The sequence below is a fragment of the Guillardia theta genome, assembly GCF_000315625.1.
Source record: "Guillardia theta CCMP2712 unplaced genomic scaffold GUITHscaffold_53, whole genome shotgun sequence".
NCBI classification, from domain to species: domain Eukaryota; class Cryptophyceae; order Pyrenomonadales; family Geminigeraceae; genus Guillardia; species Guillardia theta.
Window position 1 is genome coordinate 456288 of NW_005434621.1, and position 25047 is coordinate 481334.

The 25047-nt window shown below is 53.5% G+C and overlaps 6 protein-coding genes across 6 annotated transcripts; 3 read left to right on the forward strand and 3 right to left on the reverse strand.

Annotated features, from left to right (window-relative positions):
- Positions 1-485: 485 nt before the first annotated feature.
- Positions 486-1334, forward strand: GUITHDRAFT_141342 (hypothetical protein; the record flags this gene model as incomplete). Its single annotated transcript, XM_005829328.1, has 3 exons — positions 486-749; positions 1057-1221; positions 1263-1334. The coding sequence occupies 3 exons, from the start codon at positions 486-488 to the stop codon at positions 1332-1334; spliced, it is 501 nt and encodes a 166-aa protein (XP_005829385.1).
- A 3050-nt stretch (positions 1335-4384) lies between these two features.
- GUITHDRAFT_55908 (hypothetical protein) lies at positions 4385-4591 on the forward strand (the record flags this gene model as incomplete). Its single annotated transcript, XM_005829329.1, has 1 exon — positions 4385-4591. A coding segment is annotated over one exon (207 nt), but the record flags the coding sequence as incomplete, so codon positions are not given.
- Positions 4592-5256: 665 nt separating this feature from the next.
- Positions 5257-5965, reverse strand: GUITHDRAFT_111682 (hypothetical protein; the record flags this gene model as incomplete). The annotated part of the gene is made up of 7 exons (XM_005829330.1): positions 5257-5290; positions 5336-5394; positions 5451-5489; positions 5532-5586; positions 5679-5736; positions 5787-5826; positions 5870-5965. 7 exons carry the CDS (start codon positions 5963-5965, stop codon positions 5257-5259), a joined length of 381 nt encoding a protein of 126 aa, XP_005829387.1.
- A 1079-nt stretch (positions 5966-7044) lies between these two features.
- Positions 7045-8025, forward strand: GUITHDRAFT_153608 (hypothetical protein). The gene has a single exon (XM_005829331.1). It carries the CDS (start codon positions 7055-7057, stop codon positions 7769-7771), a length of 717 nt encoding a protein of 238 aa, XP_005829388.1. The 5' UTR covers positions 7045-7054; the 3' UTR covers positions 7772-8025.
- A 3421-nt stretch (positions 8026-11446) lies between these two features.
- Positions 11447-12127, reverse strand: GUITHDRAFT_111685 (hypothetical protein; the record flags this gene model as incomplete). Its single annotated transcript, XM_005829332.1, has 1 exon — positions 11447-12127. One exon carries the CDS (start codon positions 12125-12127, stop codon positions 11447-11449), a length of 681 nt encoding a protein of 226 aa, XP_005829389.1.
- A 1871-nt stretch (positions 12128-13998) lies between these two features.
- On the reverse strand, positions 13999-14727 carry GUITHDRAFT_111686 (hypothetical protein; the record flags this gene model as incomplete). Its single annotated transcript, XM_005829333.1, has 1 exon — positions 13999-14727. One exon carries the CDS (start codon positions 14725-14727, stop codon positions 13999-14001), a length of 729 nt encoding a protein of 242 aa, XP_005829390.1.
- Between the last annotated feature and the right edge of the window lie 10320 nt (positions 14728-25047).

Sequence of the window (25047 nt, forward strand, 5' to 3'; positions counted from 1 at the left end):
GGGAGGGAGGGAGCGTGATGGAGTGTCGAGATGGAGGAAGTTGAGGGAGGGCAACTGTTGATTTCTTGCTTGCATTCAGGTGCAGCCATCGGATGGCGGCGGAGATGCGGCGGATCGTTGGAGGAGACGAAGATACACTCGACCTTCTTCTCAAGGCTGCAGAGGGCGATGAGCAGGTGGCATTGGAAGCCTTCTTCGAGGAGGAGAGCAGGACAGAAGAAGCGTTGAAGAGGAAGGGCGGAGGTGCGAGGAGGGTTGGTCCTCGGAAGCCTGTGCTTGAGCTCACTCGCGTGCTGGGAAACGGCATCGATGAGGAGATGTTTGGTCGTCTCCTTGCAGACGCGCAAGGGAATGCGGAGCAAGCAGTGCGAGCATACTTCGAGAAGAAGGAGGAGCACGAGGAGGCGGTAGCGGCAGCAGCAAAGCGGGCTGTGGAGTACGCAGAGGGGTACTACAAGAGGCCGGAGGGGAAGGGAGAGCCCGTGATGTGCAACGTCTATGACCTGAGATTTCAGAGGGAGGAGGGGGAAGGGGGGGTGAAGGGAGGAAACGCAGGGCTGAGCAGGCTGGGGCTGGGGCTGTACCACTCAGGGGTTGAGATCTACGGGCGGGAGTTCTCCTTCGGGTACTCGGAAGGGGGCAGGACTGGCGTGTTCGAGATCCCTTGCAAGTGTGCTTCAGCCGTGATGTCTCAGGTCACGTTCAAGGAGAGCGTCCTGCTGGGCTACTGCCAAAGGAGTCGCTTCGAGGTGACCCGCGCGCGATCGTGCCAGGCGATGAGAAGCCGCAGGTCGAGCACTTGCTGCGAAGACTGTCTGTCAGCTTCCAAGGCGATTCCTACGATATCGTGATACCCTCCCTCCTCCCTCCTCCCTCCTCCTCCCTTCCCCTCCCCTTCCGTCAACAACTTCCTCCCTCACCCCTTCTCTCTCCTCTGTCGCCTTACTTGCCCACTGGTTTGCTTGGATGTATTCTATCCATTCCTTCTGTCTTCGCCTTATTCTTTCCCTTCTTTCTATCTTCTTCATCGTCTGCTTTGTCGCTCACCTCCTCCAGGTCCGTCGGAATTGCAATCATTTCTCCAACGAGCTCAGCAAGCTTCTTGTGGGCAAGCCCATCCCCTCCTACGTCAACCGCCCAGCCAACGTTGGACAGAATCTGCTAAGCCTCTTCTCCATGCCGGCCTCTGCGCTGGGGGGGATGTTGAAGGGAGTGAAGATGGTGAGGAGAAGAGGCTGTGGTGGGCTCTGACAGGCTCTCAGGTCAAGAAGGCAAAGAAACGAAGCGTAGGAGGAAAGAGCGATCCCGTGTTGACCAGGCATGCATCGATATGATGTGAGTGTGAAGACAAAGAGATACAAGGTCCAGGCTGACAGCTTCTTGCAGGTGACACTCGCTCTCGTCCCCTCGTCTCGTGCGGATAGTGAGATGATCGAGCGCGTAGAAGAGGCTCAAGGGGAAGCGAGAGATTTGAAGACTAGTGTTGCACTGACAATTCTAAGTTCCAACCTCTCTTAGCTCCCGCCCCAGCTGCTTCCCTACTCGTCTATTGTCAGCGATGCTCCGTCTTCAACCCCCTTACCTGCCCAAACACCAGCAAGGAGAGTAACGGCAGTGAGCAAGCAAAGGCTAATGAGGCATCTGAGAAGAAGTAAGACGAGACGAGACGAGACGAGATGAGACGAGACGAGATAGGGGGGGAAGGGAGGGGAGAGGAGGAGAGGAGAGGGAGAGTTTCTTTACCCATCTTGGAGCGAGTTCAACGAAGTTGCCGTGGACGCAAGGAGGTGAATGAGAAACACAGCCGCGACTCGCAGGCGACTTCTCCTTTTGTATCCCTCGACCGCCAGCACCTGAGCTCGTTCACCGACATCTCATCGCAGCCTCGCGCACCATCAGGATTAGGTTGAGCATCGCCATCACGCTCGTATGGATGGCAGAGTTGAGCTGGAAGGAGAAGGCTCGACACCTGCCCGCCCTCTGACTTCTCCTCTCACAGCCTCTCATCCTCACGTCGAAGTGTATGAGCTGCCTGGACCTAGCGCAAGCTCCAAGGGCCTCCCAAGCTGGACGAGAGCAGAGGCAAAGCCGAAGCTGTGAAGCTGATGAGACGAGGGGTGGGGCTGAAGGAGAGGAAGAGCAAGTTGAGAAGTACCCAAGCCCACTCGCCAGGATAGAGTCGAAGCTGACGAGAGTCTCAGTTGGAGCGCATACTGTCTGTCTCACCTGTCCGGATGAAAGAGCTTCTGTGACGTCAACTTCCTCACCCGCCTATTCGCAAACTCGCTCACTCTCTTCAACATCTCTCCCTCCTCGCTCTCATCCCCTTCCGATCTTCGTCTTCGATTCCAACCACAATCACCTTTCAGCAGCAGAGCAGAAGGCATAATAGGCGTAACGACCGAATTCCTGTGAGTTGGATTTAACCGAGAGATGGAGAAGAACAAGCGATGGAGGGGAGGGGGAGAACGAGCGCGAGAGATCGAAAGAAGAGAGCAGAGAATTAAATATGTGAGAAGAGGAGACAAGGAGTGAGAGGCAGGCGAGGGGGGTCCGACGAGGGAGGGAGGAAGGAGGGATACCTGCATCACTACAGCACAGAGGATCGACCTAAACGTGCTCTGCTTGGCACGTGAGCACCTCCCGACATCCTGCTGACGTCATGGCTGACCTGCAATACGGGGAGGACGAGAGAGAGCAAGGAAGCGACGGCGACGGAACAGACCCACACGTAGCCGCTGCACATGGACGTGACCAGAGGAAGAGACTAACGCTCGGATCACCTCAAGATCATGAGAACCACCAGCTCGGCGTTGGGAGCGATCGCAGACAAGAACACTAGGATAAGAGTCACAAGGAAGATGACGAGGAGTAGCAACCGATGGTGATGGGACCCAGCGCTATGAGACAACATCCCGCGAATAGAAGAAGCCCCATGCTCAACTCATCGCCTTTCTGCAAATTATCGACTTGTGAGGAGGGGAAGAAATCATAGCACGAGGTCAAGACAAGAGCAAATGGAGGTGTTGTGAGAGCGAGGTCAGGCAGGGGAGCGAGGAAGCGAGGGAGCGAGCGAGGGAGCGAGGGAGCGAGGGAGCGAGGGAGCGAGGGAGCGAGGGAGCGAGGGAGCGAGGGAGCGAGGGAGCGAGGGAGCGAGGGAGGGACGGAGGGACGGAGGGAGGGAGCGAGGGAGGGATGGCATAAATTCGCACAACGTTCTAAAAAGTACGCAGTCGCTTAAGTACGCAGTGTGCTGCTGGAGAACCGCCATGCAAGGAGAAGAGAAGAGAAGAGAAGAGAAGAGAAGAGAAGAGAAGAGAAGAGAAGAGAAGAGAAGAGAAGAGAAGAGAAGAGAAGAGAAGAGAAGAGAAGAGAAGAGAAGAGAAGAGAAGAGAAGAGAAGAGAAGAGAAGAGAAGAGAAGAGAAGAGAAGAAAAAAAAGCAAGGGGAGGGAGATAAGACAGAGGAGGGAACAGCTTGGAGGAACATACATAAATTGAGCAACTAGTCGAGGGGGGGAGCAGGAGGAGCAGGAGGAGGTTCACAATTATCAAGGGTTATCTGGGTGCGGTCCTTTCTTTCACATGAAGAGAAAGGACCTGATTGTGTTGGCTTCAGTGATCTTCAGCTTGCTGCAAGTACATGGTGGAACTTCAAAGAAGCTCCCCAAAAGTGCAGAGGTGGAACAAAGTGCCGAGCTGGAATTTTGGTCGTTTGTGGAGAGCGATGTGGACACGGCTCAGTTGTTCCTGCTGTCGTACTTGTACATTCCAAGATCTCTCTTCATGTTCCTCATGTATACAGTTCCAGTCAAGAGTGACTGCCCTCCTTCTCATCGCGTCCCCATGCAGATATTCAGCCGAGGGAACCTGACGAACAGCAGCAGGGACTCCTGCAAGCAGTTCCAGCAGTTTCAGTACGAGTGGATGGTGCCTCCAGTATTGCAGAATCTCAACATGACCTACTGGGAGAGATTCACCCTCCTCGTCGCTCCTCGTCTGTATGTCGTCAGATTCTTCGACAAGCTCTTCCCAAACAACTTCGCCATCGTCAACTTCTTGTGGATCCTGACCTTGTACGACACCTCCTGGGAGATTGCAAACACACTGCTCCTTCGCGGTATGAATTTGACGTCCCTTGTGCTGGAGCCACTGGCAAGAATGCTACTGCTCTTGTCTCTAAACGTGTTGCAAGCTGTCTTGCACCGCTACATCAAACTTGCGATCATCTACTGCATCATGGCCATGATGGCACTGAAGGCGATCTGGCTGTATTGCTTCTTCTGTCGCTCGGGATATCGTCCGAGGAAGAAGAAACGTTCTGCCGCATGGCCTGTGGAGCTCAGCATCCCCGAGTGGATAGAGAGTCTGCCTGAGAGTGACCTTCCCAGCGCCTTCTTGTGCCCCATCAGTCGCGGCATCATGAAGCAGCCCGCCATCACCCCCGACGGCAGCACCTTCGACCGCGAGTTTCTAGCCAGATGGATCTCGACCAAGGGAACAGACCCCATGACCAAGAAGCGACTGCAGCTGCATGAAATCGCCCCCAACCGCGCCCTCCGTTCCCTCATCGAAGAGTGGATCAGACAGCGCTGCTTGCCCGACGCTCTTGACAGCTTTCAGGTCGGTACTCGAACATCTGGTGAGATAGAGACCAGCTTCAGCGCAGGCCCTGCTTTCGCATCCGTCCTCTTGGGTTCAGGCAAAGAACCTCGTCTGTGGAGCAGGGAGCAGCCCCATGCATCCATCTCAACTCATGAGCCCCGTCGAGCTAGTGCTGTCACTGAGACGCTCAGCAGGCAGCGTCAACTGCTTGCAAGCAGCTCTGAACCCCGTCCACACCCCTCTGCGTCACCGAACGCGATCGATCAAAGGAAGGAAAGCTTGCACCAGTGTTCGGACTTGCCGCAAGAGAACCGAGAGCATCAGGGAGGATGTGTAGATAGCGAAGAGAAGGCATTGGATATCGCCATGTGTGGACAAGAAGAGTTGGCTTCGAGGAGGAGGAAGCGAGAAGAAGAGGGCGATGGGGAAGAGGCGGTTGTCAAGAGAGCTAAGCCCTAGTATTCACAAGCTTGCTGCTCAATTGTTGTCTAGAATGAAAAAGAGCAGCCCGAGTATCATCTTTCTAGCTGGGCACTTAGCTCAGCCCTCAGCTGCTCAGCAGGTGGAGCTGGAGGAGCCAAAAGCGGTTGGAGGAAAGGGAAGAGTGCGCTCCTGGGTTGACAGTCAGTCCTCGGCATGCACGTGCAGAAGCCTCACAAGAAGATGTCCCAGCCAGGCAGAGAGAACCTGCCAGCCTCGCGTGAGACGAGAAGGAACGGGAAGGACTAAAACCTGTCTTCCTGGTACTCGATGAGCCCGTTGGAGGGAGACACGCGCAAGTCAGTGAAGACCTGAGTCAGCAAGAGTAAGGAGAGGAGAGTGGACTTTCTGATGCTTGCTCCCTTACCACATACGGTTTGATCCGCAACCCCAGCCCGACGTTCACCTGCGAGCGGTTCAAGGCGCCGCTTCGCTGCTGCTTCGTTACCTTCCCCTCTAGTCGCCACACAATTGTGATAGTGTTGGGAACAGTCGCGTTGAGACTGCAAGAGAAGCGAAGAGTTGGCAAGAGCAGAGCATGGCAAGAGCATAAGAAGAGCAAGAGAAGAGCAGATGGGCGCGTTGTTGCCTTCACCGGCATGCGATGATCTCAGCACGCGACGTCGCTTGATCAAAAAGTCGTCGCACACCCCCTGCCATCAGCCACAGTCACGCACGTTGGAGGTGAGGAGAGCTCAGCGACGTGCGTAGTTGTCGATCCCAGAGAGCTGGACATCGGGGTCCTGACACACGTGAGAAGAAGCTGAGAGAGGTGGGGCAGTAGACCTTGAAGGTGAAATCAGAGCTGAAGAGTTCAAATGGAACGTTCCCCGTCACGAACCATTCTCTCTTCGTCAATTCTTCAGATACAACGTCGCACATCTTGATGTCATCGTCATTGCAACCCGATGTCGCATCACAAAGACCTCTTCGACACTCAACCCTGTTCTCTTAGGAGGTAGCTCCCTGCTGTCCTCGCTCTGGTACTCTTTCGTTGCCCCAGTTGCCCCAGTGATCCTAGTAGGACATGAGGGAACGAGAACAAGAGAAACTTCTGGGATCAGACCATCTATCAATTGTCTTGATCAAATTGTTCTGATATCTTGTCGACTTTTCACCTCTCTGCTCCTTGTTTGTTTGCCGCCGTACGACATTGCTGCGCTGGTTTCGATGGATCAGGTTCCCAGTGCGCTGCGCAAACCCCAAAGACGAAGAGGAAGGGACGATAGGAGAGAGGAGAGGAGAAGTAGGAGAGAGAGAAAGACAAGGAAGGGGACACAAGGTCGATGCCGAGGGCAGGAGGAGCAGGAGGACAGGCCAAGTCTGAGCCACCATTCCCTGCCAGATCGAAAGATCGAAAGAAAAAGAAAGAAAATAAAAGCGTTTTACACAAGAGAAAGAAAAACAAAAAAAGAAAGAAAAACAAAAAAGAGAAAAAAGAAAGAAAAGTGGAAGGGGGTCAAGAAAAATGCCACGTGGGTATAAAGTTTTATATACTACGAGGGTGGGTACCTATATGGGTAGTAGGTGGGGTCATATGCAGATGATACACGGGTCGTTTTGACTTCAGTATTGTTTTTGCAGGGGTGGTGGTGGTAGTCAGGAGTAGGTAGTCAATGATAATCACGGGTGGGTACTTCAATAAAGTTTTAGACACGTGGATCCACCAACATTTGCATATAAAACGAGGAGCACGGAACGATGGGCAGGGCAGACGGTCGGGAGGAGGGAGGAAGAGGGATAGGAGGAGAGACTAGAGGACTAGATGGAAGAAGAGAGAGGAAGAGAGATAGGAAGGAGACTTGAAGACTAGATGGAAAAAGTATTGGAATTGAGTGATCCTCCCTCCCTCCCTGACTCTCTTTCCCTCTTCCCTCTCCATCCACCCTACAAGTGAGGAAGAAACCTGTTTGTTTGTATTTTCCCTCTCGTATCCGGTTTATCTTCTCACTTTTAGTCATCAGGAGTTCTATGAAGAGACCGCATGACCCCTCCGTGAACATCGAACAGGAGCTTCAGGACTTGTCAGAGCTTCAGCAGCAGCATGCAGATGAGGAAGAGGTCCCAGCAGAGTTGAAGCAGCGGGTCAGAGTGCTGAAGAACAGGCTTTCTGCGAAGAAGTCGAGGGAGCAAGCAAGAGAGTATGTCAAGAACCTCGAGGCCAAACTCGCAGTCGTCTCAACTGAGTCACAGATCCTCGCACATCGCCTCGCTACGCTCGAGGCAGAGAACGCCCAGCTAAGAGCCTCTCGAACGTTTCATGACTGCCCGAGCATGGAAGCAGGGAGGTTCCACATGCCATTTCCGGCGAGCCTCAGCTTTGAAGTTGGAGGAGAGAAGAAGAGAACGATCAACGAGCCTGCAGTGCTCTCACAAACATCCCTGCAGTTGGATGCCCTTCTTCTCCTCCTCTCCACGGCATGGGCTTCTCTCCTTCACGGCTCGTCTCCATCGCAGAGGCCGCTGGTGCTCATGGCTGCCTGGGCCTTGTCCTGCATCCGCTGCTGGGCGAGCATCCCTGCCATGACTGCTCCTCCTTCGGGCTCAAGGCAGTCCCTCTTGAAGCTGGTTGCTCAGGCTTGGCGTTGCCTCCCTGGCAGGCGCAGCACCAAAGGCACGCGATGGCGAGGGATGCAGCGGAGGCGGCAGCTACTATTTCGGCTGAGGATGCTGTTGAGCAAGATATGACAGCTGCGGACGTAGACGAAATCTTGCAGTGCCAATTGAGAGTCAAACAAGAAGAGGAAGACAGAGGAAGACGGAGGGGGCATGAAGAAGTTGGGGTGGAGGATAGAGAAGGAGAGCAAACATGTGCGAGTGATGGAGGAGCGTTCAGTCTCGGTCATTCTGACTCCTGCATAGAGGCATCTGAGTTCCTGGAGCGCTTCCTCGAGTGACCTTTGCTCCTCTTATTGTACAAAAGAATAAAGAATGGCATGATGGTCCCGCCCCTTACTTGCCTTCGCCCCGTCCCTTGTGTCTTCCTATCCACCGCTGGAAGGCAGGGTTTTGATAGAACAACTGAAACCACCCGCCGCGGTTCTCATCCTGTCCCACCTGAAGCAAATCAATCCGAGGGCTTGAAGAGGAGGCCATCAAGAGGAGGCCATCAAGAGGAGGACATCAAGAGGAGGACATCAAGAGGAGGGAGGTCAGCAGAAGGTCTTGCCTGTCGTTCCTCCTCATCTCGAAGGTCAAGGATCGGCTGCCACCAGGGGTCCACGCGCTCGACAAACTCAGCCTACGGGGCATCTTAGCACCTCCGCGGACTAAGACGCTTCCTCCACCAGTGCGTCACTCCCACATGCTGCAGCGTCATGAAACTCGCGGGCAAGCGCGTTCGTCTTGACAACAGAGTCGCTGTAGTTCCTCACTTGAAGCCCCTCCATGCTCGACGCGCGTGACAGGGCCACGTACGCCTGCCCTTCAGCAAAGCAGCCTGCGAGATCGACACAGACCTGAGGAGAGGTGAGAAGGAGAGACAGGTAGGGAGGAGGCACTTGGTCTAGAGTTTGACCCTGACTCTTGTGGATCGTGATAGCCCAGGCAAGCTTGAGGGGAATCTAGGAGGAAGTCAAAGCCAAGCAGCTGAGAGGGTCGGCACCTGAAATCTGCAGCATCGGCCGGTGAGGAAGACGTCGACTTCGAAGGCGACCGGCAGGCACGTGTGGCGGCAACCGTTGAGAAACTTGACAACCGGGCAATTGACTTCCCTCCACTTGGTCTGGAGCGCCTGAGAGAGACTAAGCGGGACAGAGGAAGAGGGCGACTGAACCTGCAGCTGCATGTTGATGGTGGCGACCTCGTCCAAGTAGACCTCTTGCTCCTCCGCACTTATCCTCGAGGTTTGAGAAGCTTCTCAGGTTAACGTCAGAGCTCTCGCCCTCGGGGGGGGCATCAGACGCTACCGAGCTGCTGCTTCACTTCCTCCAATCGTCTTCTTATCTCATTCGACGCATCAACGGCGCTCACAAAGTCGACAACAACCCCACGACTTCCGTTGACAAGTCGCTTGCTTAGAACGTTCTTGGTCAGCATGACCTGCGCGCCTTTCTTGAGGTGGAGGGTCTTGGGAACCAGACAGGAAGAGAAGAACTGATTCTGCCACAGCTTCCTCATCGCAGCGCTGCTGCTCATTCCCCCGCACCTCAACGGCTCGACCTTGCCGGCATCAGCCCACAACAACCTCAGCGGCGAATTACCGAGTCGTCGGCATCATACTTGAAGCTCTGATCAGGCAGCATGTCAAGCCTGCAGACGTTCTCACGGTCAACGTTTCGGTTGGTGGAGTAGAGGATCGTCGCTTCGATCCCATCCTGCTAGGCCTGTCAACGATGCCCATCTGAGCACGTGAGAGTACCTGACAATTGAGGGGTCTCGAGCAGCTCTCGATGAAGCAGCGAGTGCAGTCGTCGATGGTCCCTCGTCTCAGCTTGCCGAGGACGTCAACCATCCGCTGATCCTTCTGCCTGCGACACCTAGAGCGTGAGAGGACTCGCTTCCATCGCCAAATTACCGAAACACATGCTGCAGCTCCACGGCAGCAAAGTTAGCTTCTCGCCAGCAGGCTGACTGAAACACAAGAGCCTCGCAATCTTCCACCACCACCGGAATGTTCAGGTCAACATTCTCTGAGCTGCTATGGCATGAACAGCTCTCAGATCCATCCCTCTCTCTTACCTTCGCAGCACGGGCGGGCACTTGTTACGGAGCTTAGCGCCGTTCCTGGTGAAGCTGCAGAGCTGGTAGAAGTCACCTGCTAGTCTCTCAGCTCCTGTCGCAGTGAGTCTCACTCGCCTGAGAAGATCAGCTGGAGGCCACCGAAGACTCTCTGGGTGTCTCCTCGAATTCTGCGAACCACCTGGTCGAGCCAGTCGAGAAAAGCAGGCTCGATCATGCTGACCTTCAACGCGGTCAGTCTCACAGACAAGACGAGGGGGCAGGACCTCATCGATGATGAGGACTTGCGCTCTTCTCCACTGCTTTTTGTTCTTCCAGCACTTCTCCAAGTCATATACGTTGGTAGGGATACCACAGCCAGCAAAGGAATGAAGCGTTTGGCCTTCACAGAGAATCGACGCAACTCCTGTGGCTGCTGTAGGCACTACGGCATTCCTGCCATAAAGTCTCCGCAGCACCTTGATAAGTCTCCGCAACAAAAAAGTCTTTCCTGTGCCTCCCATCCCCGTGAAGAAGACATTTCGACCCTGTCGACACAAGTCGAGCACGAGCTTCTGCTGAGGGTCGAGGTCGCTCACGTCCACGTCGTCTGTGGTTGGCGACACCAGAATGACTTCCGCTCTCTTTTCATCTCGCGAGTATTGAGCCAGGTAGTGCCCCCCCTCCCTCTCCTTCCAGCGTTGGCACCTCGAGGCAGGAATCTCACACACGCAGCACTGAGAACCAGTCAGGTGGGGTAGCAGATGAAACAAGGACTTACATAACAGTTGTCACAAAACTGAGCACTACCGAACTGATGGATCGCACAATGTTCTCTTGCATGAGGAAGGCTGACGCCAGCGAAGTCTCCTTTCATTCCAGTCACGATCAAGTCGTCTTCGATAATCTCGCCCTCTCTCGTTGTCATCCCCCACTCGCCCAGTTTGTCAGAGTGGGGACTGGAATCAAGAATCACACATTCATCGTCGTCATCGGATGTCCAACTTCCCCTGCCAATTTCCTCCATCCTCGCTTCCTGTTGCTCCACCCTGCCCAATTTCCTTTTTCCAAGTTCTCTCTCCAAAGCTTCAGCTCCACTTTTTCCCTCGCCGTCGCGATTGGAGGAAGATCCTGGTTCCTCTTTATGCTGACCACCACCCCTATCTGAGCCGTGAGCAGCTTCGTCTAGAATGCAAGATGCTCCCGTGATAAGACAAAGAAGACTCTCTTGGCTTAATGCGGGAGGGGCATGAAGAGGAGGGTGGCTCGTGTGTCTCTCTCTCAGGTATCTCTCTGCTGCTCGCATGCTCTCCTCGATCATCGCCATCTCCTCCTCTCCCACCACTTCTTCTTCCATTTCGAAATCAAATCTATAACCGTCCTGTAACCACCCCTTTGGGTCTTGAGTCGTAAGCCCGGCCTGCCTCACTGAGGAAAGCCCAGCTCACTGAGCCTGCCTCAGGAAAATGATCGCACTGAGGTCAGCTCGGATTCATAGGGGAGACCTGCTGGACCTTAGTTGGAGATTGGAGGCTTCATGGACCGTGAGGGCAGTAGAAGCGTTTTGCCAATCAATCAACGGTTTCCATGAGGTAAACTTGTATGATGGCAATCAATCAACTTCAAGCGGCCCGACGCATGATTGACAAGATTTAGCAACACAAATGGACAGTAGACATGAGTAAGGTAATTGGACCATGCAACTCAAGAGATCGAGGGGGTAAAGAAAGAGATCAAGAGAGGAGCAGCTTCGAAAAGACAAGAAGCAGCTTCGCAATAGAGCAGACGCTCTTGTCGGCAGTTCCCATTGCCGACCACCATCAAGTAAGGGGTATCTACACGGAAGTATTTCTTGTCATTGCACAAGCCCAGGCGATCAAGCCCAGCATCTGACTCTGTCCAAGCAATGCTCGCTCCCGACAAGGGACTCTTCTGAAGGCTGCCCTCTCTCAATTGAAGCAGCTGTCGAAACTGCTTCTTTTCTTTTCGAAGCTGCTCCTCTTTCTTGTAAAGCTGCTCCTTGTCTTCACGAAGTTCTGCATGCCTCCTCGGATCCTGTTGCCCTACACTCTTGATCTCTTTCTCTACAACCTGAATACCGTGCTTGACCCCCTCGATCTCATTCTCGACCCCCTCGATCTCTTTCTCGACCCCCTCGATCTCTTTCTCTACCTCCTTCTTGGAGCTCTCATCTCCTCCGCGCAGTGTGAGACATTCTCGGACATTACCAATATTCCGTACATCACTCTCAGGGGCTTCTAGCAAAGTTTGTGCAGACCTTGTTTGGAATCCTCCGCGAAAGCTTCCGTCCAGCTCCCTCCCATCAGCGAACTGCATGCTTGCCGGTCTCTTGAAGCATGCCAAGAGGACAAGCAAACCACGCATGGCAGGTACCGGCACAGCGAGGCAGGCGCCATCACGTCTCTCCCGAATGAACAAGTCCAAACTCAGGCCGCCTCAGTATAGGAAACAAGCAATAGAGTCACTTATTAGCTCTACGTTTATCCTAGTTTGCAGTTCGATATCAGCTATATAAACACCGTCTTCACCTGTTACAATCAGCTTCTTTGTTGTGAATAATTCTCCTATTACAGCAAACATGATAATCAAACGAAAATATAGTTCAAGCACAATTTGAGCAGCTGTTGGACACACTAATCGGTGCCGCTGTGTTTCATCCAAACGTACAACAACGACAATGGCCATCTGTGCATTCAGCGACAACATCGGCTTACCTAAGAGAAGGAATCCAGCACAGCCTCAGGTACCTCCGAACTTTCAGCCGCATGATTGCAGATGCAGGTTGGACTGGCTTGACATTGTCTGATGCGATGGATATGCAGGGTCTCGAGACAGTTTTCATGGTGCTTGCCATGGACGCTTGCTGGGAGGGTTGCAACCCTTCGCTGCTCCTCCTGTCGAGGCGCTCTCCCCCCTCACCCCCTGTTCGCGTTAGCGATTTCTTGTTGAGCTCGATCCTCTTCAAGGTTCACTCTGTGCTGGCAGCCTCTCCTCCTCATCCTAAGCTCTGCATCAGCTTCGGCCCATGGTCTTATGTCTCATTTTCAAACCTTCCGTTCCTTTGCGTGGTTTGTCAAGAGAGTAATTTGATATTTGTTCTGCGCGATGTTTGCTTCTCAGACGCGTTAGTATTTGCCCCCCCGCTATCAATCAACCGAAAATAGCTTGATACAACAACGCTGCTTGTTCTTCGTTGGAGTGGAGGAGCGAGTTTGGCTGTGGGTGAACGAGTGTGCATTGAATGATCGATGGATGAGTTGCCATGATGATTGCGGCTTCTTCTTGGTCCGGATACCGCTAGTGTAGTATCACGACTGAAGGAAGGTGTGTTTGTAAATCCGAACACAGCAAGTGAGCCCGATTATTGCGGACGCACCCGTGCGCATCAGGCGTCGTTGTAGGCACATGTTATGCCTTGCAGCCTCCTTACGGCGAATTCCTCCTTTGCCAATCGCCTGGTTGTGACTTGCTCGTTCACTACGAGGAACAAGAAGATCGCGTACACGATTTCTCTACCTCGATCACGCATATCAGGCGCAAGGTATGATGGGATGTTGGTATATGGCCTGAATCAAATCGATTTCTCCTCGGACACGCAGCTCCCAGCGGTCGATGATCTCTGCCTCTATATTGTGCTCCTCGTCTTGTCCATCACAGGCAAGCGGCAGGCTCACGTAGGCAATACATTTGGTACACAGATGGGAGGTGTTAGACCAGGTCAACTTTGCTGATCCCATACCATTCAGTGTAAGCAGCGTGACTCTATCACCAAGGCCTCAGGGCGAAGGATCAAAATGACTCAGCAATGAGGGAAAATTTCTGAGCGACATGCTGCAATGATGCAGCTATCTCATCCTATCTGGTCGTGTACGGGACCTTTTAGATTGCGAGACACCATCAATACTTGTGACGCATGTGGGACTCAATTGCCAGTTTTGAACAGGCAATCGAACAAGACAACATTCCATCCGCCATGCAATCTTGAAACAAGCGTGGGCTTGTGTAAATCCCCATGATCACACGACAGACGTTGTGAGCCTGGCAACATAACGTGGCTCGATTGCAGGAGAGTGAAGGATACCAGTGTTGTTCACTATCAGCTAATGTTTCTGTGGATGTTGTGCATTCAGAATCGTACAAGTAGAGGCATCATGGTGATTTTCTCCACTTAATTTATTACCAAAATCAGACTATCATCTTGCCAAAAGCAGACACTGGCACCTGTACCAGCATCACTAAAACGGGGAGACAGGTATCTGAGTCTGATGAAGGACGGGAGGCTGCAAAGCGACCACTCCTGGGGAGGATACCACTGGCGTGAGCACGGGATAGGAGTTAACAGCAACAAGCGGTGGCACTATGGGCCCAAGGGTGTATGGCTTCAATACGATCTTTTCACAGCAACCCAACATGCTGTGAATCCAGTCAATGATTGAATCAGGACAAATCGATCTTGTTCCAGCTGTGTTCAGAATGTCGTGGATTGGTCTCTTAAGAGACTCGATGAGACATGGGAGGAGGATCAGGAAAAGAGCGAGCAAGCAGAAGATGATGAAATGCATCCAGCTGATGATGTGGTATGCAGAGCACGCCCAGTGACTGGAGGCAGCCATCAAACCAAGTTTGACACAAGCAGTTGTTGGGAAGACAGCAGCAATGATCCAAATGCCCAAGACTGTCACAGCAAGACCTCCCAACAAGTTGAGAAGAAAGGCGATTGTCCTGATGAAATTTCTTTGCCCTCTGTCATCGCCGATCCCGATCAGTGGAGCCAAGATGTTGACAATGGTGAGCAACCACAGCACACCGACGTAGGTACCGAACACTTTGTACAGTGAGGTGTTGTGTGTGTTCTCGTTGGTGTCCGTAGAATCGATGTTTGCCCAGGAATAAGCGTAGTAGATTGGGAATGCAGACTGGACGAGCGAGAAGCCAGCCAGCAAGAAGCAGGAGGAGTCCGGCATGGTACAAGTAGAGCCGGTGGGTGGCGGGCGAAGGAGCCTGACTTATCTTCTCTCCTTGTAGAGTCCCTGTGTGGGGAGCAGGGGTGTCAGGAGCCCGGAAGTAAACAGGAAAGGAGAGGTGGGTGGTAGACTTGGGGATGCAATTCGACAAAAAAAACAACCAGGGGGAGTAGCGGTAGTAGCGGTTTCTAGGGAACTACCAGGGGTAGTAGTAGGGATGCTTCTAGGGAACTACCAGGGGTAGTGGTAGCGGTGCTTTCTAGGGAACTACCAGGGGTAGTAGTAGGGATGCTTCTAGGGAACTACCAGGGGTAGTAGTAGCGGTGCTTTCTAGGGAACTACCAGGTGATGCCAGTAAATCCGTATCTATACCGTAGGGGTAGTAGTACGGATGCTTCTAGGGAACTACCAGGGGTGGTAGTAGCGGTGCTTCTAGGGTTACCGTTGACTCGCGGGCCGTCTGGCGTACCGTTGAACAGTCAGCCCAGAGTAACGGCAAACTGAAGAAGAGGAAGAGTTTTACTCAAATGATGGTGTCAGTTAAGTTTGGGGGCCAGGTTAAGGCCCGGTTGGTTGGTGCCAGGGCCCCCGGCCCGTGCCCGGGGGCCGGCTGTAACAAGACAGTTTTTGCTCAAGACCAAGTTTAATGCACACAAAAACCAGTATTGAGGAGCACATGAGAGATAGACTGTATGCTAGGATGTGAAACCCAAGCATCCAGACATGAGAGGACCTTGGCAAGACGGCTAGGAAAAGCCCCCTCTTCGTCCCACACGCTACATGCCGCCTCGCAAAACACGTAAGTCGTCTTGGTTTACAGGAGAGTTTTTGTTAACTCGGCGCTATCTGACTGGCACGGCTGGCATACGTTCCATCAGCCTCCGGAGAGCTCGACGCCACTTGGGTGCTCGCTGCTGGTCCGCGCTCGCCTGCCTGCTTCCCCCCGTCGGGGTCCTTGGGCAAGGGACAGGATTTACTGGCAGCCTCGGAAGGTAAAAAGTGCCTCAAGCAGGGGGGGTTGGACTTTTTGGCACTTTTGCACAGTGAGGGACGGAGACGCAAGCCCGAAAAGAACCAGCACTGCTGGCAACTGTCAGCAGACCCGGCATCGCCAGCCCAAGCGCGAAGCCGCGCAGTTCGCGCTTGGGCTGGCGATACCGCCAGGGCCGTCATCAGGCACGAAGTGCCGACCAAACGCCGCATCCTCAAGAGGCATCGAGCGCTGAGCATGATGTCCGCCAGATACCAGATGAAGCGGAGGGTGTCAGGATGCAGCCAAGTACGGATTTACTGGCAGAAGGTAAAAAGGGTACCGTCCGTCGAGATGGCATGGAGGCATAGGATTTACTGGCAGAAGGTAAAAAGTGCCTCAAGCAAAAGTCACATGGATTTACTGGCAGAAGGTAAAAAGTGCCTCAAGCAAAACAAAGCAGGAACAAGCTAAACCTCCTGGCACACAGCGCACAGCGAGAAGCTGCACAATCACACACAAAACACAAGCCCGAAAAGAACCAGCACTGCTGGCACCAGACGCGGCACCGCCAGCCCAAGCGCGAAGCCGCGCAGACAAGCAGCCTAAGGGTCAGGCAATCAAGCAACAAGCAGCAGGAGCATGCAGGAGGAATAAAATCCCTTAGACGCGATACCCGGAGGCAGCCGACTGACCACTGTCAGTCGAGACGTCCGCTGCCGCCACAAAGCTGGCGGCCGCGGACGGAGAAAGGGCAGCCGCCGACAAGGAGCCGGCGTTGCCCGGGGGTCCGCCTGGGGCAGCGGACGGAGGGAGGCTGGACACAGGAACACGGTACCGCTCGAGGTAGTCCTCCTCGCTAGCCTCCGAGTCAGCGGTAGCCGAGTCAGCGGTAGCCGCCCGTGACGGCGGCGACGCCGCAGCAATGCCCAAGGACCGGCGTGACCCGACCGATGCCGGGGAGGAAGCAGGCGAGCTCGGACCAGCAGCAAGCACCCCAGTGGTGTCGAGCTCTCCGGAGGCACCCGACGTCACAGTGAGGGACGGAGACGCCTCGCCAGCTCCGCGCCGATCGTCGGGGCCACTCGAAGGGTGTCCCCCATCGGAGTCGGAGACCTCCGGCGAAGACTCCTCGGGCGACTCGACAAAGTCCGAGGAGGAGCTGTCCTCTGGCTCGAGAAGTGCTTGCGCCCGCAAGGGCGTCATGCGCCTCGCACCAGACAAGAGCGCTTCCAGCGTCAGCGGCATGGTGAGGCGCTGATAGGTGGCGGCGCGTTTGCGAGCCAAGACCTCAGCAGCAGGGCCGTCATCAGGCACAAAGTGCCGACCAAACGCCGCATCCTCAAGAGGCATTGAGCGCTGAGCAATGATGTCCGCGAGATACCAGATGAAGCGGAGGGTGTCAGGATGCAGGGTACCGTCCGTCGAGATGGCAAGAGGGATGAACGCTCGAGGAGGAGTAGTCATGGCATATGCAGCGCGATGTTTGCGAATCTTCTCAGACGCTGCAACATGGAGGGCGTCGAGGTTGACCTCCCCCCACTTGGTCAGGTCGGCAGAGCTACCAATGTAAGGGTGGACCAACGTCACGTCCGCCATCAAGCCCTCGTACTGCTCGGACCCTCGATCGCGGATTCCAGGAATGTGGATATCGCCCTTCATCTTGCGGCCATGAGGATGGGAGGGTACCTGCCGTCGAGAACGAGGATCCCCCACTGTATCGATGACGCTCTGAAGACCAGCTTCGTTCAGCATCGACCGAATCGTACGAGTAAGGTTGTCATGCGCCGTGGGAAGCTTGGAGGATCGGCGTTTGCAGGTCTGGAGATGATGTGCAGCAACGGAGGGATCGAGCTCGCGCTGACATCCATCACATTCCGTCGGACACTGGCAGATCGGCATGCCATGGAGATAGCAGTCGAGCATCTGAGCATAGCGGTGCGGGAAGGCCTTGAGGGGGTAGTAGCTCGAGACTCGCATCGGAGAGTGGCTCAGGTCACGCTCAGGAAAATGAGCGAAGATGGTAGACTGCAAGACCCTATCCTGCGACTTGAGCGAGTGTGTCCTGCGGCTGTGCAAGGTGAGGATATCACGCTGCTGATCGGTCAGCGCAGCGCGAGCATGCACATGGCGAGGGAAGACGCGCATGACAAGAGGGGTCACATTTCGCTGCGCAGGGGGAGGAATGAAGTGCTGGTGGTAATGGAGCTCATGAGACGAGTCGACGAGAGCGCGCAAACCAGGGATGTGTACCACAGATGCCGGGGGGCGTCCTGCGTCATCAGGCACAGCAGCCGGGGCAGGTGGGATCGCCGCGCCATCTGCAGCCGGTGCAGGAGCCTTGACACGACGGTAGAGGATCGCTCCAGCATTATGAACGAAGTCGTGCGCCTCAACGAAGAAGGTCGCCAGAGGATGCTTCTGGGCAGAGGGCAACATCCGGGACATCGGCTGGTCAGAGTACCAAGCGAGGAAGCGAGCGATAGCCGTATAGTAAACAGCGGGGTGTAGACCCTCAGAGGGCGTGAACTCGTCCCCTCCCCGACTATGCGGAAGCTCCCGCTTGAACCTCGCAAACTCTAGCAGGTCGGGATGCGCGGCGAGGTACTGCGAGGAAGGCCAGCGGTGGTATTTCTCAAGCGCCAGGTGGACAGAGAGGTCAAAGCGACGAATCTGTGATTGGACCCGCGGGAGAAACGGAGAAGACCCCTGGAGGAAGAAGCGCAGCTTCTGGAGATGGCTCGCCCTCACCAGCGTCTTGAACATGTCGGAAGCCATGCTGGACGAGCCCGAGCTTCGAGAGCTCTTCGTTGAGGGTGGAGACCTTCGCTCGGAGCTGACTAGCATGAAATCCATCCGTGCCGATAGGCAGGCCGCCAAGTGTAATCCCGCCAGTGACGACCTCGAAGTGAAGAAGTTGAGTCTTGAGACGGCGCTTAAGGCTCTTCTTCAGCTGCGAGAGATCAGGGTGTTGATGCCAGGAGGGGATGTAAACTTTCGACTCGCGAGGTTGAATCTCTAGCTTCAGATCAGCCACCATGTACTTCTTCATAGCGGACGTAGCTGCAACGGCATCCTCGAGTGGACCGACAAGTACGACGTTGTCAGCATAGGCCAAGACTCGAACAGAGGGAAAAAGCTCTGCGATATGGAGGAGCAGGGGGTGGATACTGTGGCAGAAAAACACGCTGGAGGGGACATCGCCCTGACAGACGCCCGAGGTACACTGAACGGAGGCTGACTCGGACTTTTGTGAAAGAGTCGAAGGTCAGCAGAGTCTCCATAGTAGCTGGAGAGGTAGGAGGCGAACAAACGGAGATGCTCGCAAGAGGGCAAGCTTGCGCCTTCAGTGAGTAGTCGCGACTCGCACGTCCCTCGATTGCATCGAAGAGAGCCTGGCGGTCGAGGGAGTTGAAGGCGTTCTTTGCATCCAAGCATCCAAGCTCACCAGCACTGTGGGGTTGGCAACATCCTCATCATCACCGCGAGCGTGAAGGGGCAGGAGCGCTGACGCGGTTTGCGAGAACTTCAGACAGCCGTCTCGATCGAGTCCGAACTGAATCGCTCGAGGGTGAGACGAGAGGAAGTGCTGGTCAAGAAATGAGCGAATCGCTGCCAAAGCAAGCTTCGTCGCGAGTCGACGGTGTGCAGAACCGATGACAATTGGCCGGAGACCAGGTTTATCAGCTCCCTTGGAGAGGGGAATAAATCTGCCTCCTCGACGAATGGCTGACAGGGCAGGAATAAGAAGATCCGGCATCCGGCCAAGAAGGACCCCTTGGAGGATATGTTGGCAGTAGAGCTTCAAAGCTGCAGGATGACTAGAAAGGGGTGACAGGTGTTGCCGAATCCTCCACCAATCATCCACCCTTGGTCATCGGTCCCCGCAAACCTGCGCAGCGAAATGTGACCCCTCTTGTCATGCGCGTCTTCCCTCGCCATGTGCATGCTCGCGCTGCGCTGACCGATCAGCAGCGTGATATCCTCACCTTGCACAGCCGCAGGACACACTCGCTCAAGTCGCAGGATAGGGTCTTGCAGTCTACCATCTTCGCTCATTTTCCTGAGCGTGACCTGAGCCACTCTCCGATGCGAGTCTCGAGCTACTACCCCCTCAAGGCCTTCCCGCACCGCTACACACACAAAACACAAGCCCGAAAAGAACCAGCACTGCTGGCACCCAGACGCGGCAGCGCCAGCCCAAGCGCGAAGCCGCGCAGACAAGCAGCCTAAGGGTCAAGCAATCAAGCAACAAGCAGCAGGAGCATGCAGGAGGAATAAAATCCCTTAGACGCGATACCCGGAGGCAGCCGACTGACCACTGTCAGTCGAGGATCCTCGTTCTCGACGGCAGGCGGGCGGCCGCGGACGGAGAAAGGGCAGCCGCCGACAAGGAGCCGGCGCTGCCCGGGTGTCCGCCTGGGGCAGCGGACGGAGGGAGGCTGGACACATGAACACGGTACCGCTCGAGGTAGTCCTCCTCTTTGTGCAGCTTCTCGCTGTGGACTGTGTGCCTGCCGGTTCAGCTTGTTCCTGCTTTATTTTGCTTGAGGCACTTTTTACCTTCTGCCAGTAAATCCATTACCCCACTGTATCGATGACGCTCTGAAGACCAGCTTCGTTCAGCATCGACCGAATCGTACGAGTAAGGTTGTCATGCGCCGTGGGAAGCTTGGAGGATCGGCGTTTGCAGGTCTGTCGGCAGGTTCGACCCGGCTGAGGTTCGAATCACAGCAGTTTGAAGAATTGATCACTGCAAACAAGAAATTGCGAGAAGAACTGCAACTCGCAATGGACATGAAAGGAAAGTATGAAGCTTCCGTTAAGGAAGAGAGGTCTCGTGAAGCAAGGGAGCTCTCAGAGACAAAGGAAGCATTTTCCGCCTTCAAGGAAGAAAGTAGAAAAATGTTCGAGGAAATGAGGCAAATGTTCAGATCAAGTGAACCAGATGCAATTCAACGCCTTCCGGTCAAGGCAGCGGCAGGAGGGGCCGATGCAGCATGCATGCAAAACGATGATTCGAACATGTCGACGACGTTACATGTTGATGCGTCAAATCGTTTTGTCAAGCCAACTCCCTTAGTGAAGTTTCATTCCACGGATATTTCCCGATTTAATGGAGAAATGACTCTAGAGTATTCCGTTGCCAGTTGGTTTGGAGAACTTGAGTTTCAATTTCAACGACAAAGGGTTCCTAGTGACCAACAGGTAGACGCAGTGTTGCCACCACATTGGTAGGAAACAGAGTGCGGAATTGGATGTTGACCTTAAGAGGGGACGACAAAGAAGCGGTTGAGCATGGTCCATGGAAGGAATTTAAGAAAATCATGGTCGCAGAATATCTTCCGTACTCCCAGGTTCAGAGTATCTTGAATCAGATTTCGTACACGAGGCAAGGAAGCAAAGAGAAGATCAACAACTTCGTGGACCGATTCTCTTCGTTGGCAAATCATTACATTGCCTGTTGCATGACGGCGGAGAACGAGGCGGAATATGTAAGCACCGCGTGTACCAAATTTGGGTTAGAACGACACTTCGTGCAGAACTTATCGAATGAGGTAACCGCGAGTTTTGCGAGGAAGTTGTTACTCTCGCTTGAAAAAGAAAATGCTGGATCGTCGATCAACGTCGGTAGTTTTCTGCCTGAGCTTTATCGCGAAGCGAAAGCTTTGAGCGTGGTACGATCATTCACCTCGTCTTCACAACAACGAAGCCATGTCGGATCTAAGACAGTGAATGCGATTAATGGTAAAGACACAAAACCGGGACAAAGAGGTCCTGAGGAGAAGAAATCTGATAGGGGACCGAAGTGTTTTCTTTGTGGTCTTCAAAAAAGGTTTGTCCGTTGGCTACCGTCGAAAGCAAGAAGTCAAACCCCTGAGGTCGTCTCTCGCGGAGGGGACGGGCGACCGAGATTCTTCAGGATCAACTATATTTGATTCAGAAGTACCTCCAGAAATAGAAAAAAGAGAAGTGGTGGTGTGCAAGATGACAACTACAGTTCAAACGTACGAGTTGCCGTGCGTACCGATTGAGATTGATGTAATGGGGAAGACGTTTACTTTAATTGCGCTGTTGGACAGTGGGGCAGAAGCGAATTTCATCTCAGCGGAATGTATGAGACGCGTTGGTTTGCAGAGCCAGCAGGCAAAGGATCATGTTCTTTCCGTCAGCATGGCAGATGGGACCATCAAATATTCGACAGAGTGTGAGGTACTCGGCACAAAATTTCGGATTGGTAGTACATTATTTGTTGCAATATTTGTTGTCGCAGAAGAATTTGCAAGGTCGTCTCTTTCGATGGGTTCAAATCTTGGCAGATTTCCAGTTGGCGGAGGTGAAATACATACCAGGCGAAGACAACAAAATTGCTGATTCATGTCTCGGCCTAACGAGAACAGTGAAGTTCAGAATCATGAGGAGCTCGAGAAAGAATTTGAAGAGCGTGCGGACCTTCTCAATCTAGATCCATCAGTGTTGTGTGTTTGTACAACAAGCACAGAGATGGTCAGGAATGAAGCAACAATGGACATTGGTTTCAACAAGAACGCAATGTTGGACCTTGTTCGTGAAGGATACGAGAAGTCAACGTACTTCAAGTCAATTCTCGAAGGGATACGACAGAATCGTCGAACTCACATGGAGAGCAAATCGTTCTATCTGAAAGATGGCGTGTTGATTTTTCATGATTCTTTGGGAAGAGAACGAGTTTGCATACCAGAAGATGCTAGAGGAAAATTCCTCGAACCGTGGTACATGATCACTCATGTCATGGGGGCAAATCAAAGACTATCTTGAGAGCAACAAGACTCGCATTTTGGCCAAGGATGAACGCAGACATTCTCGCATACGTCAATTCTTGTGAGCCTCGGAATGCTTGCAAGCCAAGAGTTTCAAACAACGTTCTGTTGCAGTTCCCCATAGTCATGCGATTCCAAAGTGATAGGATATGTTTACTGACTTCCTGTCTTTCTTAAGTAGGTGTCCTAGGCAGTCTCGTTTCTTAGGAAATTAGATTACTTACTTTTCTTTATCTCTAACGTTGATTTGGAGTAAATTGCCGTTGAATTGTGCATTGCTGTCGCGCGCTTGTTCTTTGGTTTCTTGACGGGATCACTTCGTGTGTCAACACTGGATCGAGAGATACTTGTAGGAAGTTTTTCTAACATTTTGGTACGCGAAGGCCTGGTTTTCCTCTCGGAGTTGTTGTGTTGAAAGAAGTTGTTCAAGAAAACATGGATAGGACGAGCATTCAGTCAGGTAGCGTCGTCTCGGACTTCATGAGTCGAAGCATGTCGCGGTTGGGCAGCTTTGTGAAGGAGACATTGAATGGGTTTAGGCGTTTTCCTACGGTGACAGGCATGTCGCCGCAGTCACATGCGTACGATCCGTCGGAAACTGTCATTCAGCAGGAGGCTGTCGTACGTGCCGACAGTGTTGACAGTGGTCGTACAGTGCCTTCATGGTTGGAGAGCAGGGATGAAAACGAAAGAGATGGTCCCGCCCTTCCCTTGAAAGCCAGTTTTCGTGACATCGTGGAGGAAAACGAGCACCTACGCCGGACATGTAGAGAGCTCAGGTCGGTGGAACAGAACAACATGGATAAGATGCACAATCTCGTAAATGCACTCGCAGAATCCCAGAGAGAAGCTGATCGCAAACTCCAGGATCTTGTGAGGGCACTTGAGGAATCCCAGCGAGAGAACCGTAGGCTTGCCAAGGAGGCAGCGGAGATGCGTGTACTGCTTTGTGAGCGGGTTCGGGAACCCGAGGACAAGCCTCACAAGCTTAAGCATGCGGAGAATGACGGTGGTCAGATTTGCAAGCTGGATCCGAAGTCATTGTTGCAGTACAATGGTGAGCAGACCATGGAGAGGTCGGTGGTCTCATGGCTCGGATATATCGAAGGCAGGTGTAAATTTCACCGTATAGCACGCCATCGATGGGTAGGAGCGGCCATCTCCGCGTTCGGGCCGGAGGTGCAGCTATGGTGGGCCACACTCCCGATGACTGAGCAAGATCAGTTCTCTGCTGAGCATGGTGATTGGGAACAGTTTGTGGAGAAACTGTTGTTGAAATGGTTACCATTCGAGTTTATTGAGAAACTTGAGCGTCATGTGCAGAAGCAGGCTAGGCAAGGGCCCAAGGAGTCCGTTGAGGCGTACACCGCAAGATTCCAGGCGATGGTTACACACCTGCAGGCGTGCTACCTTGTGTCCAAGAGACCTAGTGTTGCGCTAGGTAGCTGAGAACGCGTCTTTGTCGATGGAATACAAATGGACTATGCACGTGCTATGCTACGGAAGGAATTGAGCATGCTGATGGAACGCGATGGTAAGACGTTTGGGATTACTTATCATGCGGAGCCGTCGGAGATGGGCAAGTATTTGCCGCAGTTGTATCGCGAAGCTCTTAATCTGCGTCAGAGACACCCACAAGACGGTCAGACGAGTCTTCATTTCACCCAAGCACAACCTCGTCATGAGGGCAAGCGGTCGGCTCCTACTCAGAGCGAGGACATGCAGGGCAAGGAGAAGAAGTTCGACAAGAAGAAGGTGAAGTGCTACAACTGTCAGAAGTTCGGTCACTTCAGAGACAAGTGCCCTCTCTTGTCGAGGTCTGAACAACCGTCAGCTTTAAACCAGTGACGTCGGTTGCCGCGGAGGGCGCAATCGACGGGGGCACGGGTTTGCAGACTTCGAATGTTGTCTTCGACCCGGGCACACCTCCGACAGAAGATCCTAGGGATGTTCGTCAATGTCGTATCACCGTTGACTCTCACAGGATCAAAGCTCTACCTATGGTACCTGTGACCTTTCGGTTCGGGAACCAATCCATAGTTCTCAATGCATTGCTCGATACAGCTGCTGAAGAGTCGTTTATCAGCACGAAGGCAGTGCGCAAATTTGGTCTGTCGGTCACGGATGCAGAAGTTCGCAAACGAGTTATCATGGCCGATGGGACGTGTAGGTTGTCTGATATGGTTTTCCAGACAAAATTGGGCGTAGGCTCCAGTTTCAAGAGTAGTGGGTCGTTCTACATGCTTGACTTGCCGCATGCGGACATGATCCTCTCATGGGAATGGATGCGTGCGAACAAGATCGTGATTGATGCGGGTCACCCCAGAGTCTTTGCCAAGTGGCGCAAGAAGATGGTCGAGCTTCCGTTACTTGTTTGCCCGACAAACAAGCAATTTGGGGCTGCGGACGCCTCGCTGTGTCAGGTACTTTCTTACATTTGTGCAACCTGTTGGAGATGGCTCAGCCGACAGATGGTGCCACGAGTCTCGAGCAGAAGGCTGCCGAGACGATCATGGAAGATTATTCGGATGTCATTCGTGATGACATTCC